This window comes from Phoenix dactylifera, chromosome 11 (genome assembly GCF_009389715.1).
Source record: "Phoenix dactylifera cultivar Barhee BC4 chromosome 11, palm_55x_up_171113_PBpolish2nd_filt_p, whole genome shotgun sequence".
Lineage (NCBI taxonomy): Eukaryota > Viridiplantae > Streptophyta > Magnoliopsida > Arecales > Arecaceae > Phoenix > Phoenix dactylifera.
Window position 1 is genome coordinate 6,930,603 of NC_052402.1, and position 21,282 is coordinate 6,951,884.

At 39.8% G+C, this 21,282-nt stretch overlaps 2 protein-coding genes and 1 long non-coding RNA gene across 6 annotated transcripts in view; 2 read left to right on the forward strand and 1 right to left on the reverse strand.

Moving 5' to 3' along the window:
* Positions 1-4,158, reverse strand: part of LOC103719834 — a 45,646-nt gene extending 41,488 nt beyond the window's left edge. For 2 of the 4 annotated variants that reach the window (XM_039131430.1, XM_039131429.1), the window contains exon 1: positions 3,922-4,158. In XM_039131430.1, the coding sequence (XP_038987358.1) occupies positions 3,922-4,148 (227 nt within the window). In that variant the 5' untranslated portion in view covers positions 4,149-4,158. Of the gene's footprint in view, positions 1-3,518 lie in introns of all 4 variants that reach the window. The other 2 variants (XM_039131432.1, XM_039131431.1) reach the window with 2 other exon arrangements.
* Positions 4,159-4,531: 373 nt separating this feature from the next.
* Positions 4,532-8,404, forward strand: LOC120112352. The gene is made up of 2 exons (XR_005513853.1): positions 4,532-5,043; positions 8,069-8,404. It is a non-coding gene; the product is annotated as an uncharacterized LOC120112352 (long non-coding RNA).
* A 4,738-nt stretch (positions 8,405-13,142) lies between these two features.
* Positions 13,143-20,876, forward strand: LOC103714449 (alpha/beta hydrolase domain-containing protein 17B-like). The gene is made up of 5 exons (XM_008801701.4): positions 13,143-13,646; positions 17,127-17,163; positions 17,282-17,518; positions 17,624-17,671; positions 20,208-20,876. Exons 1-5 carry the CDS (start codon positions 13,345-13,347, stop codon positions 20,685-20,687), a joined length of 1,104 nt encoding a protein of 367 aa, XP_008799923.1. The 5' UTR covers positions 13,143-13,344; the 3' UTR covers positions 20,688-20,876.
* The last annotated feature ends 406 nt before the right edge of the window (positions 20,877-21,282 follow it).

The following is a 21,282-nucleotide window of genomic DNA, read 5'->3' on the forward strand; positions in this document are numbered from 1 at the left end:
GGTAGTTAAGAGGCAGGTATTTTTCTTTAAGTCTCTCTTTCATCTCTACCCAATCAGTTATTTCATATTGTTGTCTCCTAGCTAACAGTTGTTCAGTGTTTTGCCAAAACAGCTTAGCTCGACCAAGAAGTTTCATTCTAGCGAATCGAACTTTTTTGTCCTCAGACAGATTGTACCACTCAAAGAAGTGGTCCATTTCGTGTAACCAATCGGAGAAGACTTTCGGGTCAAGACGACCGTCAAAAGTGGGGGCTTCAACCCTAATGCCTCGCATTACATCTTCATCAGGGTCACGAGATTCTCTGGGTTCTACGGTATGTCGGTGACTTCTATCAATATGAGGAATGGGACCAGGTCCTCTAGGACGAGGGTAGGCATAATGGTGACCTGGAACAGACCTATTATCAAAGTTGTCCTGCCGAACCGAGCCTTGTTGTTCTAGAATTTGTTCTAGGGTGTCGTCCTCTTCAAGTCCCGGTAAATGGGGAGTACTAGCTCTTTGGGATCCAATAACCCTCTGAAGTGAAGCCTCAATTGAATCGAGTCGGACATTAACCTGGGTGGACATTGTGGTTAAGTCATGAATTGGGGCATTGTTTGCTTGGACTTGGGCATTGGTATTTTGGACTTGAGCATTAGTTTTTTGGACTTGGGCATTAGTGTTTTGGACTTGAGCATTAGTATCTTGGATAGGTTTTAATAGGGCTTCGATTTTGGAATCCATGCCTAATTGGGACTCAGGATGAGATGCGTCACGACCACTACGTAGATGCATAAAATGAATGACAAAATGTATGATCTGACCAACTATAAAGGTTCCTAAGTAGACCTAACGTATGAAATGAATTCAAAATTGCAAAGTAGATACTCAATATAATCGGAAGCTAACTCAAGCAATTGAAATTGGCTTTGAATTACGTAACAAATTCAGATAAGTAGTTGCAGTCAAATAGTACTAGTTTTCAGTGTGTTGCAGGGTTGCACAGAGCCTCAAAGAACTTCCAAAGATTAGGTAGCCCTACAATTAATAACAAAGATAGGCCACTACTAGGGTTTTGGTGTTGTTTGGAGTGAATGTGTTGAATTTTTAGGAAGCAATATCAATAGAGCACATAAGAGTTAATTAATTCTAAATTTAGACAAACAAATAAAATTTGTAGTAAGAAAAGAAACCTGACCTAGGTTGGGTGACGACCAGAAACGCTGCACAACAAGTAGGCTCGTCAAACGGTTCCAATTGGGGTTGATCTCAGCAACACGGCAGGTCGAAATGGGCTCTGCAGTGGCGTTGCAGGCCGACGGGCTTGGGCATGTGAGGAGGAAATCGGATTGGGCCCGGTGTTTAGGGCCTGAGAGTCGGGCCCGGTGGGTTCTTTGGGGGTGCTGGCACGGGCCCGATGAGAGAATCGGCTTGAGAGAGAAAATGAAGGTGGGGTGGGAGGTGAGGTGGGTTCAGCCGTGAAGGAAGAAGAAAGGGGAGGAGAGATGGGGTTACCCTTGATCCCACAGAGGGGAAGGGGGGGTGCGATTAGTGGAGGAAAGAGGAGGGAAGGGTTAAGGGAATCGTGGCACGGGGGCGGCGCTGTGTGTGGGCAGCGGAGGAAGGGGGCGGCGTTGCGGTGGAGGCGGAGGCGGTCGCAGCACGGGGGCAGCACTGCGTGCGGGCAGAGGGGAAGCGGCGACGTCGGAAGCGGCGCTGCGGTGGAGGCGGAAGCGGCGTGCGAACGGGGGAGGAGAGGCGGAGGCGGCGGTGGAGTTGCAGATGATCAGAGGAGGAAGATGAAAGGTACTCTTCTCTTTTTTTTTTCTTTTTTCTTTTCTTTTTTTTTTCTTTTTTTTTTCTTTCTTTTTTTAACCCGATTGGGTTCGGGTTAGTGGGCGCACCCGCTCCGGGAACCCACTACGGGTTCGGCTCCATCGTGGGGCTTTGAGGGGAGGAGGTTGCAGGTGGTTACCTGCTTCCGCGGCGACCGGTGCATGGGGTGCGGTGGCGGTTGAAGGAGATGGGGTGGCACAGGCGGGCGATCGCTGCAAGGAGTCGAGAATCGCAAAGAGGGGAAGGCAGCGGCGACGATCGGGACGATGGGCGCTCGGGAGTGGCAATGCCCCTTTCCTCGGATCCGGATGAGATCAGCGACGCACGAGAGCGTGTGGAAGCGGGATACGACGGAGCGTCGATGAGTGATCTGGCCACGGACGGCGACGCCGAGACGCAATGGAGCGTGGCGGCTGGCGACGGGGATACGGGCGGAGCCGAGCGCGTCCTCCTCTCTTCCGTGCTTGGGTACGGCCACGATTGGCCGGTGGCTCAGGGAGATCCTCTTCATTGGGTCACAGGGCACGCGGTTGGTGCTCTCGGCAGCAATCGCGACAGCGTTGGAGGTGTCGGACGTGCGCGGGGTGGGGTGGGGGAATCGTCTTAGGGGCTTTTCCCTTGGGAGGATGATGGCCACGGAAACAGGGATTCTTTGTTTTTTTTTTTTTGTCTGTAGCCTGACCCACGGCAGCCCAGAAAAGAAAAGGGTTTTGGCAACAGAGGCAAAACCGGGTGCTCTGATACCAAAGCTGATGCAAGACAACTGCAGAAAGGAGAGGAAAGAGAGGAGGAGGGGGAAGAAGAGAAGGGGGAGAAGAGGAGGAGGGAGAAGAAGACAAGGAGGCTAATTTTTATTCATCATTCATCAAAAAGCTAAACATGAGGGTGAACCCATATAAATAGGGTCACAAAATAACAAATAGATCCCTACAAATAAAACAATCCCGAAAAGGCCCTAAAATGACAATTTGCAAATAAACCCAAATGACAATATGCAAATAAATCCAATCAACATAAAATAAATCTAACTAAAATAAATCAATCTAAAATAAAATCAGGCTGGCTGAATCGGCTGGGATCCGCTGAGCTGGCTGGATCCTGTGGCGACCGGCTGACCTGGCACTGGTGTCCGCACCAGTTTGATTGCATATGCATGAATAATATGCTTTCATGCATTGATAAGAAGCAAAAAAAAAAAAAAAAAAAATCTAAAATCCTAGTTTCAATGATCTATGAACTACTTGGGTAGCTTACTGCCCCAAGCTTAACCTCCAAGCACGCTATCATCAAAACCAGCTAAATACAGAGATCTCTAAAGAAGTTATTAGAAACTTGGACGGATTATGTCTCTACCTAATTGTGTTGCTTGCATCAACAAATGCATCTTCGATCTTGCCAAGTGTGGGGAAGTGCATTCCAAGGCTCGCTTGCAAAAACTTTTCCTCTGTTCTCTAATTTTAGCACTATGTTGTTTTATAGTTCAACATGGAAAAGCCCTACCAAATGATCCATCATTCCCATTTCTATCTAGTTCAGTAAAACAAAGTAATCAAGAACTGCCTCGGTAGCTCAGTACATTACAGCTGCAGAATTTGAGGGGTTCAATTAATGATTCCTATCTTTGCATTTATGCTACGTACGTTAAACCTTACAAGATGAATTCATCAAACCCGAAATTGAGCAACAAATTGTATTGGCTTACCAGAAACTTTGTGGAAGAATACACATACACCTTCGCAGTGAAGAAGCAAGATCAAGAACCAGATCGTCACATAAAACTCGTCAATTGCTAAAATTCTGTTGAAGAACACGATCGACCGAGAGAAAACAAAATCAAGAAACCAAAGAGAAACCCTCACAAAAACGTGGAAGAATCGATTGAAGTATAAGCGAAATACCTCCGTTCAAAGAACACGATCGACCGAGAGAAAACGAAATCAAGAAACGGAGAGAAACCCTCACAAAAAAACAGAAGAATCGATTGAAGTACAAGCGAAGTACCTCCGTTCAAAGAACACGATCGACCGAGAGAAAACGAACTTAAGAAACCGGAGAAAAACCCTCACAAAAACGCGGAAGAATCGATTGAAGTATAAGCGAAGTACCTCCGTTCCGAGGAAGGGGTGGATCTTGGGGAAGGGCCGGAGACAATCCTCCGAAGAAGAAGAGGACGAGGAGGAGAGAGAGAGAGTGGGGCGAGAGCGGATTGGAGATTGCGGAGAAGAGGAGATATAGACGGAGACGAGAAGAAGGGGAGGGAAAGGTCGAGGGCAGCATCGGATTCCTCGGCGGAGCACAGCAGCAGCGGAGGGCGCTTGCAATTGTGAGACATTCCGTCTCATTTATAACTTCTTCCTCATCGACCGCTGCCGAGGGCACTGCACACGTGTGCGGAGAGCCATTGCGTTCCCGAAATTTGGGAGTTCGGATCCTCTTCAGTTGGAAAGGATCCGGCATGGAATTCAGAAGTCTTATAGCCCAAGACCGGCTCTAGTTTTGGGTTGGGTTTGGAGCCCAGGCTCGAGCCTAAGATGAGAGTTGGGCTGAGCTGGGCGAGGTATCGGCCCAACTCTGGCTCAAACTTGACCTGAGTCGCGACTTTGGGTTAAAATCTGAATCAAGGGCTGGCCCAAACCCAAGCCGGGTGCGAAACCTCATGGCCCACTCCAAAACGGGTGCGAAACTCCCCGTCTCCTTCTTCAGCCGGGCTGCAGCCCGATCTTGGGTTCACCGGCTTAACTCATCCCGCCGCCGCAGCTTCCTTTTCTAACCCCAAACCTTCAAACCCTCGCCCCTTCTAACCCTCGGTCTCTCTCCCTCCTCGATGGCATCCCTTCTCCACAAACTCCTCCGGAGAATCCCTCCGCCGCCGCCCCTCCGAATCCTCCCATGCCTCACCAAACAACCCCATCTCCCAGACCCCTCCTCACTCCCTCCCGAAAACCCAATCCCGAGAACCAATCCCACGCCAACCCCTCCCCTTACTTATCTTCCAAACCCCATTCAGATATACCCACAATTTCCCTTCTTCTTCCATCCGGAATCCATCCCTTTGTCTGGACTCGTCGAATCCGATGCCGAGCGCGCGTCCGGCGATGCGACCAGCGACCGAACGGTGTGGGCCGACAGCGTGAAGAAGAAGAGGAAGAGGAAGATGAACAAACACAAGTACAGGAAGCTCAGGAAGCGCCTCCGCCGCCAGACTTAGCCTTCCCCGGCTCCATTTGGTCAGAGCCCCCATCCGGCATTCCTCTTTCCGTTTTTTTTTCCTTAGACTTTCGACTATCGGCACTTTTGTAGCCTACTGTTTTGGAATTTCGAGTGAGTTCATAAGCTGGGCAATGGATGCGCTTAAAATATCTGTAATTCATTCCCCGTTCTTGAAATTTTTAATGCTGCAGATGCTTATCAATACAATGAATGTCCATGAAAGTGGTTCTTTTATCTAGTTATACAAGAGATGAATTAACACTGGAGATGTCGTGTTGATTCAGATGCAGGTTGTTGCAAGCAACATTACTATGAATGATCGCATGTTCTGCGTAATCTAGCAACATGGTGATCTCATGCTTTATTGAGTATAGAGAGCATAATTATGATAAGACGGAATGAAAATGGTGTAAGGGACTGTGATGAAACTGCCAGGATAAGATATAAAGGTCTTGTAGTAGATTTTGTTATGTTTTCAAGTGAAGCTACAAGTAGATGAGTTTTCTAATAGATGAGTGTGGATTTTTCACATAACAAGGTGAAACTTAGATTTGCACTTGTGATGCAAATGAGAATACCTTTCTATTGGGACATGAATTTAGTCAATTTCCGGATCAAACGTCTCAGCTACCTTTTTCTGGTGTATGACTTGATTTGTGTATGTCCTTTTAGGATGTCTGAGTACTTACTCAATATGAAGCCAACTTTAAGTCCTACAAGTTTTATGTTTGATTTTTAGCTATTTTAGTTGTTCTGGCGGCATAATTAATATATGTGATCACATTTTGGTTTTTTAGTTAAGTTATTATATTGTTACAATTCATTTGCTTTTAGTGGATGACTCATATTTATCATTTGTAATGTGTAAAAATTTAAGCCTTAAAGGTTGTTTAGTTATTGAAGGAAATATTGAGGAAAGATTGTAATGACTCTTTTCTAACCATAAGGATTTTTAAGGCTGATACATCGTTTCTATGGTGTGATTACGTCAAGGCTTTTTTCAAAAAGCCAACTGCGGGATGATGTTCTTTATGAAGAAGGGATATGATGCAGCTTTGGTTATCCTCTCAAATTTTCTTTATCCCCTATATGTTGCAAAAAAGAAATGGACTTTGTTGTTTTTCCTTCCATTTTTATCAAGCAAATAGGAAATCCGTTTGGCTAGCATTCCTCAGCTTCATATTAGAGCCTTGCCTTTCTCCCTTGTCTGATCTAATTTTATGGAGATTATTTAAAGATGAAAGTGGTAGTTACTCTAAAATGACATAGGGAAAATGTTTAATTGAATCCGGGGGTTTGTATATCGGCATTGAGTCATGAAAGCACGAAATCTATTACGTGCATGTACACCATTCACGCAAAGCAAACTATTCCAAAAGGAAGATATCAACGATCATTCACTTATTTTGTGGTTGAAACTTTTTAGCAAATCTAGAAGATTTGTTGTTTAACGTCAAGAGGTGTTGCAAACCTTTTGGTTTATGCATGGAAGATGAGAATCCTGAAAATTTTATGGAAGATTCACTAGAAAATGATGAATTCAGAGTTGAAGATGAAATTTCCATCCAAACTATTATATTTGATGGACAGAGAATAACCACATCCAAGAAAATGTCTGAGGTTAGATGACTTCTTCAAGTGCGACTAAATGTAGATCTCAACACTTGTTAGAATCAAGCCGTCCTTTGTCGAGTTGTGTCATATAACACAGGCATCAATTGCAGTTAGATGCTGAGCATTTTTGGAGTGAAAACTCACCCTCACATGCTAGGATGCTGTTCGCGTGTTATTATAAGAGTTCAAGGCATTTGATAGTTGGGATGTGTCATCTAATTACTAAACATGCATATTAGTACATGATAACATCTTAAAGGTCGTAAAGCATAGATGAGTCTCAACATTGTGGAAGCAACTAAGGGATTGTGACAACAAAACAACCATTATTCTTGAAGTTTTAACTGATGAGGACATACTATAATATTGGTAAGGTTAACACTGAATTCAAGGGAAAATAATGTACACCAAAATGTGTGGTGCTGCCTGTACATTGAGTAAAGACAATGTCTCTATAATGTGGGTAATGAGTACTGAGTATCATGAAAATAGATCACAGAGATGACTTCATTCAGAGTGCCCTGACTCCTGACTGATTGATAAACAGTGGATAAAGCAGGTATTATCTATATGGTCCATAAATTCGGCATGCCTGCGTCATCTTTGGTGTGTTTCAGTTCTTGTACTAATGATTCGGATATAGTGCTGTGCTATGGTGCAGTTCACCATGCACATAAAGTGATGACCTTGAGATCTTTTCCAGACATTTGCCAAGCACCTAGTGAGGAACTGCTGGGGAAGACCGTCTTACTGTTGATGAAGTGAATGAAGAGGCTGAAATTACTGATTGCTGAGGTCTTATTTGAGACAATTGAACTTAATGTTATATCTGAAAAATATATTCCGTTCTGATATCTTTGACCATAATTTTGTTTGTGCCTCTTATTATTGCATCTGGACTTACATATAGGGGAGGAAGACAATAATGTTGTGGACCATGCATAGTCCATGGTAAAATGTTGGTGAAGGTAGGTAGTGGAAGATGATCCATGACAGACCTACTAAGCATTTTCTAATCATCAGGATGGTGTAACTTGAACACCCCCCCCCCCTCCCTCCTCCTCCTCTTTCTCCCTCTCTCTCTCTACGCGCACACACACACTATTTATAAGATTAGATGATGCATGATGGAGCTAATAAGCATTTTCTAATCATCTTCTCTCCCCAAAAAACCTGCATATATTTCTCTTTTCATTTGGAAGATTTTGAATTATTGTGAGATGGTTGAAGATTTTCTGGTAGCATAAGTTTAGCATGGACTGGTTCTTTGTACAAATTTTTTGTAGTTACTCTTATCTGTTGAAAGAAAGTTATAACTACTGGTAGATGGCTTCTACAATCAATTCCAAGTCAGAATTGTGACAATGGAACTAATCAAAATTCTCTTTCCATCAATATTTAAGCTTGATTTCTATTAATCTGTTTCAGGTGATTTCCTTGGGTAGATCATCGAATTGGCTTGACTTCAGTTTCCTCAAGTGGGTTATGGGGCAGGTGGGACTCCTTCGATGTGGTATTAAATCACCTAATCATGCAGCTGGAGCATCTTTGTTGAGGAGAATATGTACCTTCGAATGGACTAGAATTATCTTGGCTGGAGAAAAACTAAATAAAGAGAAAGCATGAAGCACATTATGGTGCAATCATTTCTTTGGACATTCTTTGCTCTCTTTTAAGATGAGCTATGGTGTAATCATTTCTCTTGACATTCTTTAGTCTCTTTTATAATGAGTCGATCCTAGATCATCTAGTGTGCTCTTTTTACATGAAGACCCAGTAACCTTTATGCCTTGTTTCTTTGGAATGGTTGTTAAATGTCCTTGTGGACCAGCATATTGGGATCTAAAAGCGAAACATAGATTAGGTCCAAGCCTAAAAGGGATTAAAGGACAAAATGAGGAAAGGCGCATGGCTTGGGGAGACAAAGGGATGTGGTATGTGGATGTGGATGTGGGTTGTAAGACAATGAACTGGGACATCAATTCCAATTCAGAATAAGTTCAATATTTTTGGGGTGCAAGTGTGCATTTAACCTGGAATCCTTGGAGCTAAAATAAGTGACTTAAAAGATCTTGTGACTTGGACGTGCGGAAAATTCCCAGTTCGTGTTGGTGTCAACTAAAATTTTTTCCTCTGAAGATAATGAGGCCATACCGAGATCTCTGAAGATGGAGTAAAATGGAGTACATAGATAACAACTATGGGAAGATGATAAATAGAAGAGGAAGACATTGGTGTTATTGGCAAAATCTATTATTACAGAGTTCAGTAGTATGAGGATCCGTATGGGCATATGTTTAGTCCTATATCGGTTATTTACTGAAGGGATATTGAATACTTATACATGACTAAAGAACTTAAAAAAATACATTTCGGTTAGTCTTTTTAGATAAGGCCTTAAGTTGTTACAAATAGTATCAAAGTGGATTCAGTTTATAGTCTATATGGACTATGGAATACTACAGCATGGATTTATTGAGGCTGACTACAAGCCGATTGTGGTACTTATAATTAGATTTAAATAAATTTAGACTGGTAGTCTGACGAGGTATATGAGGATCTGTACGAGCGTGTGTTTAGTTTTTTATTGATTATTCATCCGAAAGGTCTTGGATATTTATACAGGCTAAAAAAATTTAAAAATATTTTTTGACTGATTTTTTTGGATAAAATTCTGAGTAATTATACATAGACTCTTGACTCTCAATCTCTCTGGTTTGCATGTGCCACAGGTGCCTGCATGATGGCCAATTCGAATACCAACAATAAGCACATAACCTTGTCGTTTGCCGGTGTCAATCTAGTCTAGAAATAGTTTCAACTTTGCTCTCTCGTCGCGTAGCAGCTCAAGATTCACCCACTGCTACAATCCTTCTCGAAACCATCCATCTCCTATCAGTCCTATGCCATATTGGTTGGTTGTTCACGGATTTCAATAAACGTGTCTTCTTACTACTTCAGAGTCCTGTGCACAGTTCTGGCCTTTCTAAAGGACCTGGCTCAAATAATTGTGGGGGTCGGACATGAACATCTCTCCCAAGTCCTAACTCTGCAAGGAAGGGCCCAACAAGGTTCAAAAAAACAGCTCCCTTTTGATAATTCATCATCCCATTATTGTTGCTGTTTTATAGTGGGAGTGACAGCGATTATTTTGTTTTTGTTTCCAATGTTTATCATGTCAAAAAATATTTTGTAAGTACAAATCCTTGCGCTAGTTATTGCTAAAAGAAAGAGAGAAAAATCCTTATGTTAGTCCACAAAAATACTTTTTATTCGATGGATGAGGATTTGAGAAAATAATTCCCTTAGTTTTTGTTTTTCATTATGATCCATTATTTTGAGTTATAATGATGAAATAGCGCTGGTTTTATTCCTAAAAGAGTTGGCTGATGGCTGGATCAAGTGAGCACTAGCCATTATTTTCTTGCGGCCTCTGCCATTTGCTGCCAAAGTTGTTGCTACGTGAAGGAATCCTTGTTGCTTGTGTATGGCTTGATGCTTTCTAATCCTTGTGTTGACTGATATATCTGCTTGGAAGGTGGCATGTGAAGTAGATCTAACTCATGCATGTCTATATATATGTATATATGTGTATATATTTGTTGGTAGAATGCCTTCTTTTATTGGTATGGATGATTACAAATAATTGGAAAAAAAGGATGGATGGTTATACAAAAAATGGAGATGCTAAACTAAAAGACAATCTTTCACAAGTATTCATATGAAACTGTTGACATCTGCTTGCAAGCTGGCCATCCTGCTTTGCCACAGCATCTTTCTTGGATACAAGAAAGAAAAGAAATTATATCCTACCATACGTGCACCACATGGTGGTGCACTATTGTAATCGCAGGCATTTATTCTGCGATGGTGCATTGAGATGTATGCTTGATGAATGAGGTCTATAGAAACGAGCGCCTGTGGCTGGGGTGGGGCACCGCCACATAGTGGATGTGGTGTAGGATATAATATCTAAGGATCTCGAATGATAGGAGGAGATGTGTGCTGGGGCCCACGAAAACGAGTGGATGTGGTTGGCGTAGGGCACCACCACATGGTGGATATGGTGTAGGATATAATTTATCTAAGGATCTCGGATGATAGGAGGCTTGTAGCCAGAGTTAAATTGAATCATGGTGATAAAATGGTTAGAAAATATCTCATATCAGCAATAATATTTTGTTTACTAATAAAACGATCGTTGGGATGTGATTTCCACTTCACCACCGAACATGATACACCGTAGACATCGAGAATCATAGCGGAGCACGATTTTATAAAACATAACAAGATAACAATCAGGTTCGGTAAAAATTAATCTTACAATTCTACATTGATCTTGGACACAGTACTGTAGCATCATCTTAAACCATCATTTGAGCCCCATAACAGTGCTTGGTCTATCAGAGAAACTACTTCAAAGTTCAAATGAGATAAACTATCCTGGTTTGCAGCAGCTTTGACAGCAAGCAAGCTACTAGGATGATATGCGAAACAAACATGGACCATCTCCTTTCATTTCCATCTTGTGATCAAAAGGAAATGTATGAGAAAAATGCACAGCTATATTGCAATAGAAATTCTTGGTAAACTTTTGTGGAGCCTATATATATTACTATGAGGATTCAGAAAAGAGTTGGCTTGAATGATGACTCGTCCTAATAGACAATGACAAATCCTAGTGAATCCAGCACAAAAATCCAAGTCATCTACACCCACCACATACTATTTTGGTGGGCATTAATATTGTTTGTGACCAGCCATCTGCCAAGAGCTTGGGGTGGCGGTCTAATTGCTTCCAATGCGTCGTCTTGGATTTACGTAAAATCACGTAGCAGTTCATGTGCTCTGCACCACCAAACTTCACATCTGCCAATCTCAGTGGGACCTTATTCACAGCCACCATATCTGACTGCATCTTGCTCTCATGTACCAAACTCGTATCATTATCCAATGCTGCTGGTGGATTTAATGGACACTCCACCTTACTTTCCTAACCTACGACCCCTGCATTGAAGGATATGGTGTCCATATTTAAATTTTTAGTTAAGAAAAAGAAGAAGAACTGCACATAATTACACTAAGCAACTTTGTTGTTACAAATAAAACATTACTTTCCAACCAAGTTCTTAGATAGCAATGAGGCAAACCGGCTCTTATATAGACAAAATTCATGTTATTTATGGTTGATGCCACCATTTCCATGTTTCTGGCTTGATGAGAGTATAGACTGACAGTAGGGTTTGATGAGAGTAGAATCTTGCTATCTTCTAACTACTTCTAACGGACATGCTTACAACAATTGAGAAGCCTTAATAGCATGACACATTTTAGGTTATGTTTCTATGATAGTAACTAGGACACCAAACTTGGAGCTTGCTAAATGAACCAATTTACCCTATGATCTTTTCTTATTTTAGTTTCGTGCTATCATTTGTTCATGTTCAAAAGGGAGAAAAGCTGTGATCATCTTGGATTAGTCATTGAAAAAAGCTTGGTGAGAACATGTGAATAGAAACTCAATCTTTGGACTCGTGTGTTGTAAATTTATTACCTAATGCATGCAAGAACCTTTGAATTTTGATCAAAAGTTCACATTTTCTTACTTCACTGATACAATATGATCCCCCAGCTACCACTGGACAAGTTTAATCTTTTCACAATTCTACAATTACTTCTGTTCTTCCTATCAGAAAAGACCAAGAAAAGTAAATAAGAGAAGCGCACCTCTTAGAAGTTGGCATTTTTTCTCATTTTCTTAAGCAATAAGTTGGAGCATGCTTGTCAAATACAAAAATAGCCTCTACTGCCAGTCTAATTTACACATACATAAATAGTAATTACAGTATTAAGGCTGATAACTAATAAAATGTAAAAAAAATATCAAAATTAAAATTCTGAAGTGGAGTACTCCAGCCACTTTCACATAGAAGTGGAAACAAAACTCAAGTAATTATTTTTCTCCCTAGCCTTTTTTTTAGCAAAAGAAAGTGAGGTAAGAAAAAATAAATAAAGTCAAACTGGTTATAGCCATCATGCTTTATTGATTACTATTTGACAATTATATCCATTAGTTATATTGAAATAGTAGATCACTGCATTGATAGTTAAACTCTTACATCTATCTCTATGAAGCGTACAGGAGCGAAGAAACCTATATTCTCTCCAAAATTCAAAAAAAAAAAATCTTCAAAAATTATAAATTTTTTTAACATGCTATATGATGAATTTCAAATTAAATAGACTATTCTTCCTTAATTTCTCCATGAAAAAAGATATATCTTTTTTATAACCTACTGAAATAAAAGCTTTCAAATTATATGTTCTTTAGTTAGCAATTTCATGTATCCAAAATTCTTTTGAATTAGAACTAAGCCTCTACATTCATGAATTAAAAATATAAGTCAATATATATTATTATTAAAATAAAAATATTTGTATGTAAAGATTTTACGATTGCATGTGGATTGCATGTACGGATACAGAACGCCATCATATATCCTTTAGTTATTGGATTCATCGAGGATTCGCTCAATGGATTAGGAAAATCTAGAACGCGATCTTTTCGAGCTACTTCTCCTTTCTGGAGTCTGTTCCCAGGGGCAATACCTCCTTCCACCTTCCCAACGATAACTTGGAGGAAGAGGGAAAAGAAAGGAGGGAGAAAAGGGGAGAATTTTTTTTTTTACTTGGCGGGAGCGGGAATGGGAGGGGTGGCGTCGTCGGTGGCGGCGAAGTTCGCATTTTTCCCGCCAAGCCCGCCGACGTACGAGGTGGTGACGGACGCCGAGACCGGGGTAGTGACGCTAAGCCGCTTCCCTCACCGAGAGAACGTGGAGGTGCTCCGCCTGCCCACCCGCCGGGGGACGGAGATCGTCGCCGTCTACGTCCGCTACCCCATGGCCTCCTTGACTCTTCTCTACTCCCACGGCAATGCCGCCGATCTCGGCCAGATGTACGAGCGCTTCCTCGAGCTCAGCTTCCACCTCCGCGTCAACCTCCTTGGGTACTCGTTCTCCTTTCTTTCGTTTCTCTCTATTCTTTCTTGTTTGGATGCTGGGTTTTGTTAGAATTGAAGAATTTGCGGTTGGGTTACCAACATTTTGGATAATTTTGAGTTTTTGAGCTTGGACTGTTGATTGATTATAGTTTAAGAGCAGTTGTTACTCACTTTCTTCGGCATAAAAGCGCTATCTTGGTAGGTGGTTTTGATTCTGGTTCGCAGAAAGGACGGAGCTTCATGTAGTATTAATGGCTCTGTCATGGAGTTTCGATTACTTATTTTTTTAGTTCTCTTTTTGTTTTTGTTATAGTATTGAAATAGAGTTGATATTTTTAATGTGATGAAGTCAAAACTTCGATTTTTTTCAAGGGACAGTTTGGATTTGTGGCCGGAATGGGATCTCAAGGAAAGCTTTGCTTATTTTATATAGTTTCTCATGGGGCCTCTGATTGTCTGGTTTATGTAATTTGCCAAAATAATACCTTTCAATTCGTAGATATCACGATTTCAGGGAAATTAGCCTGTTTGCACTGATCTTATGATGCAACTTTCTGTTGTTTTAGTGCTTAATTGCTTATGTTCACATCTAAGATTTATCGGAAGGTGATAATGTTCTTAAAAAGATTGCTAGAGCGTATGATTGTTGTTGTGCTTGGTATTATTGTTTCAGTGAAAAATTGATCTTGAGAAAGTCTCTTCAATGATTGCTTCTAGATACCTCCTTCCAGTATTAACGTTCCATTACCTGTTGTTTTGTTGTTAAACAGGTATGAAGTTTCTGATCTTTGGCTTGTATAAGGTTTTCTTGGTCTTCGTGCTTCTTTTGGTTTGTGGGTTTTGTTGGATAGTGATGTTTCTTCTCAGGCAAATGTATCTTTTGGTGATTTAGATCTCTGATTGTATTTAGCTTTTTGAGTAAAATATTGATGCAGACAAGGTTATCGTTGGTCTTTTAATTACTTTCTTGTTTGGATTTCTAAATCTTTTCTGAAAAAGAAGCTTTCTGAAAGAAATTGAAGTGCTGGAATGCTGGTGAGTTGCTTAGCAGAAATTGATCTAGACCTGAGATCTTTCGACAATTGAGCTTCTGTTAGTCTTGTTCAAAGTTCATGAAAATTTTGTCCAACTGTTCCTTAAATCTTTGGTTTAATTACTTATTTTAGTTGTGCTTTCATATTCTTTCACCTTGTGAACCAGAATTGAATAATGTGAACATATAGTGAGATTTCTTTTCCACTTGCCTTGTTTGGTGGATGGCTTTATTTGTCCATAGGCTTTAGGACAATATCGTTGAAATATTCAGCTGTACCTTCATTTCTTTTTGTTGCCATTTCCTGCTTATGAAAAGGATATTACTGGGTGTATTTTTGTCCGTTGGCTCTAGGAGGATGTCAATGAAATGTTCAGCTGTACCATCATGGATGTTTGCCATCATTTGCTGGTTGTGGAAAGGATGAAGAACATACTCTTTTATCAGTTCTATGTAATCATTTCAGGCAAAAGAGTTCTAATTTATTTGGTCATTCAATCTTTTGAGACTAGACTTTTTAAGATGCTTGTTTTGCAATGAACATGAGACAGTCAATCAGCATGGTCTATGGGACAAGGCTTGCTGTCTTGGATTTGTGGCTCAGCTAATATGTTTGCAAAAGACTTTGAGAAAAACCTAGTTTATTTTATGTACTGAAGACATGCTTTTCATTATAAATATCTGTTCTGTCCATTTGCTGGAAGCAAGCAAAAATTGTAATACAATCTTTTGGTGTTGTCAGATTTAAGTAGAATAGTAAAAGTGTTGACTAATAATTTGGCAATCAAAGTCTGCTATTTTAACCATCCACCTCATGTATGATAATCCAATGGCATATAACTTGGTCAGTAAATTAAGTGAATTATTGGCAAATTTCATATCTGTCACCTTTCATTTGTCTCCTACATCAATTCTCATATCAATGCCAACAAAATAACCTGTTTTTTTAGCAAATTTCCTGTAACATGTATCCTTTTGATGTAAATGTTGCTTTTCTCTCTCTTATTATTGGTTTTATAGCATCATGTCTTTAATACAAATGAAGGTACCAGTTTTATGAACTTTATCAATCAGTGTAATTATTTGGGAAAAGGTGGATACCACTTAATTCTCTCTTACTCCATCATCTTAAGCATCTCTAGACTGCTACATAAATCAACCAATAAAAATAACATGGTGTGATTTATGAAGGTACCCTCTTTTGTCATCTGCACTACTTTAATTTTCTGAGACTTGTCCTACATAATCTGGATTAACCGATAAAAATCCAGATATTTTTAGCTATGAAGTACTATCAAATTAGTGAACTTGGCTAATATATTGGTGTGCAGCAAAAAAAGCAAGATGGACAAAAACAAGATCCCAGATCGGTGTAGCACATTAGGTAGAAGTTTTTGACTGACAAGTTTAAGCTGATTTATAAGCTTGCAATTTCCAGATATAAGGTAAAATCATAAAGAAGATTAGACGAGGTGCTAAAAAGTTTGAGAGACATATTTGTAAATAACATGGATGGCAGCTGTTGGAGAAGAATATGAATTTCATAACTTTTATTGATGTAATATTGCCCTTGACAGGAACATATGGGGATAAATAATTCACAAATCTGGAATATATAAGGCTTGTTAGATTGCAGGAGAAAAAGAATACATGCTAAAAGTGCATATCTCTAATTCTTAGGGGTTGTGGATTTGAATTTTACTCTGTGGAGACGGATATAAATTGCTAAGGTTGTCAACGGTGGTTTTCTTTGTATAATTCATTTTGGTGCTAAGTTGTTTTGCTGGAGGGTAAGCTAGACAATGGATTCATCTTAAAGAATTATGAACCCTTACAAAAAAATGAATATTAGGTTATTGGATATGTCTTTTTTTTAAAAAAAAAAGTATGGTGGGGATGCCAAGGTTTGAATTTTCTGAACCCCGGACCTCTCACACAAGGGATGGACTACCAACTAGCTCAGCTAAAGTTGGTTGGCTGGATATAGAATTCTGGTAAGTACTTGTAACTTCAAGAAAGTGTAATATCTGCATATGGATAGCAAGGAGAAGTTTGGCTTCTTTTATGGGCTCATCTGCTTGTCTAGATTATGCAATTATTTGCATAGAAAGTATACCTAAAATGTGTTTATCACGCTTCAGTATAACCACGTCAGAGTGCAGGCAGAGAGGTGTTCTGCCTGAATCCTGCATTAGGCTTTTGCAGCTTATGTGCAAGTGGGAGTTTGAGTGGGAAAGTGGTATGTGACAAATCCTTCATATTCGTAGTAAACTAGAGAAATAAAGCAATAACACTATTCTGCCAAAATCCTAGTATAGGTTTTTGCAGCAATAACACTGTTCTTCCAAAATCCTAGTGTAGGTTTTTGCAGCTTAAGTGTGAGCTTCAGCAGGAAGCTGGCTCTTGTGAAGTTCTTTCATCCCAATATTCATATTGACCTTTCATACTTGCAGGTATGATTATTCTGGATATGGGCAGTCATCTGGAAAGGTTTGGTGCAGTTTTTTCTTATTATGTGCTTTCTCTCAATTTACTGGTCTATTAGTAAATTAATCAATATGAAAATATATGTGAAACTAATGTTGTTCCTTTTCCTCCTCGTCCATAGCCAAGCGAACAAAACACTTATGCTGATATTGTGGCTGCTTATAAATGCCTTGAAGATAATTATGGCACAAAGGAGGAAAACATTATCCTTTATGGGCAGTCTGTTGGAAGTGGACCAACTTTGGATCTAGCAGCTCGTCTACCACACTTACGAGCGGTTGTTTTACATAGTCCTATACTTTCTGGACTAAGAGTATTGTATCCCATAAAGCGATCATACTGGTTTGATATTTACAAGGTTAATACTTCTTTTCTTGAACTTTGCATGACTTTTTAATGCTGGACACTTTTCCAATTTTATGTGCCCTTGAATAACTCTATTTTTGCTCTGTTTCTTTACCAGAATATTGACAAAATTCCATTGATCAATTGTCCTGTGCTAGTAATTCATGTAAGTATCTCTTCTTGCAATCTATGATTATTTTGAGAGGAATTGAATTCACAAGCTTAGGCATGTAAATTTATAAATATCTCACTATTAGCTAACATATATGTTTTTTCCATTTTTTCCTACCTACTAGTTTTCCCTTACATCACAAGCAAATAATAGCTTCCTAGGCATACAACCTACTAAAGAAAGCATAAAACATTTCGAAATATTATTTATCTCATACAGTTATATGTTTTTAGCTTTTATTTTCTTTCTTTTTTTCCTTGTGCCTGTGTGAAAGGAAACTATGAAAATATAATGTAAGCTCCTTAACCTGGCCTTGGCCATCAAGAGGGAGATCGGGTTGTCTGATATTATGCATTAATCTCCAAACATTCAAAGTTTGTTAAGCAACGTGTCTTGAATTAATCAATCAAGTGCTAGAAATAATGCCTTCTTGTCTATGTGAAGGAATCCATTTACAAACTCACCAAACAGGCATGCGACCCTAACAATAGAAAAATATCCAAAGGAAAATGCGAACTACAAGACAATACATCCACATTAAATCGAATAGCCATGGGATAATGACATCCATTAAAATGTTATAAATTATAAAGACAAACCAGAATTATAAAGCTTATAAGATCTGTCTGAACTCTGAAGTATGGCGACCTTTTTATGCATGAAACTACCCATGAAACAAGATATTCCATCACACCACCAACACGAGGCCACAAGGGCATATTAAGGGACAAAAGCTATCTTCTTAACTAAGCATCACTTTGGGTATAAATTTGGTACCTATCCCTTTATTTTTATAAATTCGCAGCACAAGTGCACATAACTTCAAAGAGATGACTTCCTCTCTCTCTCTCTCTCTCTCTCTCTCTCTCTCTCTCTAAAGCATCATATTTCCTTATGTTGATGTGGAAAGTTTCCCACGTGAAGTCATTCCTTTATTGATAGTTGAAGTCAAACATGGTTGAGTCTGATTTCAGGAATCCCTTAAAAATAACCCACGATTACCATCGAGCATTGGTGTTGACTATTGTTCTGTATTTCTCGTACATGGGATTCAAATCTCTTTTTCAATGTCATCTAATTGACTAAACTTCTTTGTACTATTGGCCTTCTTTTTTCCTCCATCATAACTTATTGCATCTTGTTCCCAATCCTGTTTTCCAGGTTTGCACTGAAAACCTCTGGAATTGCCTCTTTGACTGTAAGTGGTTCATAGTTGGCACCTTTCACATCATGCACTTCTGATGATATTATTGATAGTTTCACTGCTGTTGTCAAAAGATCGTAGCACTTAGTCAAGTCAGCCATCTCTTTTCCATCATCACAACAATAGTATGCTGTACCGATCGGTACCGGGCGTACTGTACCCATACCGATGGGTACCGGTATCGGTACGCCAATATCGGTACGCTTGGCGTACCGCCTACCATGCCGTACCGACATTCGGTACACCTATACTAGTGCGGCACCGGTACGGGGTTCGGTACTGATACGGCGAACCCTGAATTATTTACAACTGTAAAAAAGTGCAAAAACAAACTTGTGTCGATGCAGGGCCTCTTTAGTTGTCACTGATGCTGCTAGTTTGCATCCTACATTCATCTCTAGCTTACAGCATTTGCTAATTAAAACTGCAACTCAAAGTTAAACCAGCAAATATTTTCTTTCCTCTTTTCTCTTTTATAGTCCCTCATTGTTTCCCAATCTCATGAATAAATTGGCACCCTGTCATAATATCTAATTGCACTTAGTCTGAAATTATTGGCAGTTGCCATTCCTGACACTAAAAGTGGCTTGTGTAACATGTGGCAATATATAAATGGGGGGAACTTTCTTTTTTAACCTTGTTTCTTTCAGCTTGGTAGGCTTCAAAATGGGATGTAGGCATCCCCATTGAATGTCTAGCAACATGATGCTACTGAAACTGGGAAACCAGCCCAACATACCACTGAAGTTCTTCACCTTTGAGAATCAAAGCAACATTGCCTGCAAGCAAGTAGCAATCTTTTGCTAGCTTGGATATGCGCTGTTGCACAAAAGATGGAATATTTGATGAATGGTTGTGATCCCATTTAATGAAAGGAGTGGGGAGAGGTGGGATGTCATGGTACTGGAAAGAGAAGTACTGAAGTATGGATCATGATCTGTGATTTTTTTGCTCAAGTATCACGAGAGCCAAGGAAATGCAGAGACATGGAGGCTTGTGGATGGCGAGCCACTCGAGTTCTATAAATATTAGAGTGGAGTTATGAACAGCCACTGGCAATCATAATAGTCACATAATATGGGAATGGGAGGGTTTTATATACTAATTTGGCTCAGAAAGTGTTCATAATGATGTGAATGCTTATGACTTGCGCTGTTTAAAGCTACTGTTGGATTAGCAAATTGTAATTTCATGAAAGCTTCTGACTTGCACGGAGCCTTACACATGACATGGATCATCACCTCCATTTTATTCTTTCTCCAGATTCTGTACAACCTTTTTATGCAGCTAAATGTTTACCTGCATGTCTCCACTATATTTTTGCAGGGAACATCAGATGATGTTGTGGACTGCTCTCATGGTAAGCAGCTCTGGGGCCTGTGCAAGGAGAAGTATGAACCTCTATGGCTTAAAGGAGGAAACCACTGTGACTTAGAACTCTTTCCTGAGTATATTACTCATCTTAAGAAGTTTATATCTACAGTCGAGAAATCACCTTCCAAAAGGAATACTCTAAAGAAAAGCACAGATAATTTTGAACTGTCCAGAAGGAGCACCGACTGTTTGGATGCATCAAGGAACAGCACCAATTGGAGAGAGAAACCAAGGCATAGTACAGAGAAGCTGAGAAGCAAAGATTGCATGTCTTCAAACATTGAAAAGTTAGAGAAGTTAAAGATCTCATTCAATTTTACTGAGAAGTCCAGAAGGAGTTTGGATTGCCTCCAGAAGTCTAGGAAGAAGACTGATCAGCTAGAGAGGACCCGGAAGAGTGTCGACCGGCTGGACAGAGTACAAGCTGCATAATCTTTGGCTTCATATAAATTTCATGATCTTGGTTATGTAGGAAAATTTATCTGTGCATTTTACATGTTATCCTTATCATGCAATTTTTCTATTTGACTCCAATCCTGTAATTTGTTTATGGAAATTAATTAAACAATGGGTGGAAGCAAATAAATCTTGATGTATTAGAAAACTTGTTTTTCCTGTTTATTGTTTGATAGACTTTGATGGACTTGGTTCAAATAATCAATCCAAAGTCTGGTTAGCATGCTCTTTGTTTTTCTTTTGTGCATTTGCTTATGTTTTGACTGGCAATTGTTGATTTTATCTAAGTTTACAAGATGAAGTTGGCTTCTTTAAATCATGAGTCAATGTTAATTAAAGTTTACCAATAATGTCGTCTTCCCTCACTTTTTTCTGCATATTGTTTGCTATGATCTGATGGATCCATAAAACCTTGATAGCCATGAGAAATCTTGAGTGTCTTGCTCTTACAAGTTAGCTTTACCGTCAATGAGAGAGTCCAAGAGGTGCAGGCAGGGATCATAGCTCTACCCTCTAGAGATAAAAGTAGATTCGATAATATCTATTTAAATCCATTTTTGCATTTGCATAT

Coding starts and splice junctions, on each gene's coding strand:
- LOC103714449 (XM_008801701.4), top strand. CDS start 13,345: ATGGGAGGGGTGGCGTCGTCGGTGGCGGCGAAGTTCGCATTTTTCCCG. Junction 13,647..17,126: donor CTCCGCGTCAACCTCCTTGG/GTACTCGTTCTC, acceptor TCATACTTGCAG/GTATGATTATTCTGGATATG. Junction 17,164..17,281: donor ATGGGCAGTCATCTGGAAAG/GTTTGGTGCAGT, acceptor CCTCGTCCATAG/CCAAGCGAACAAAACACTTA.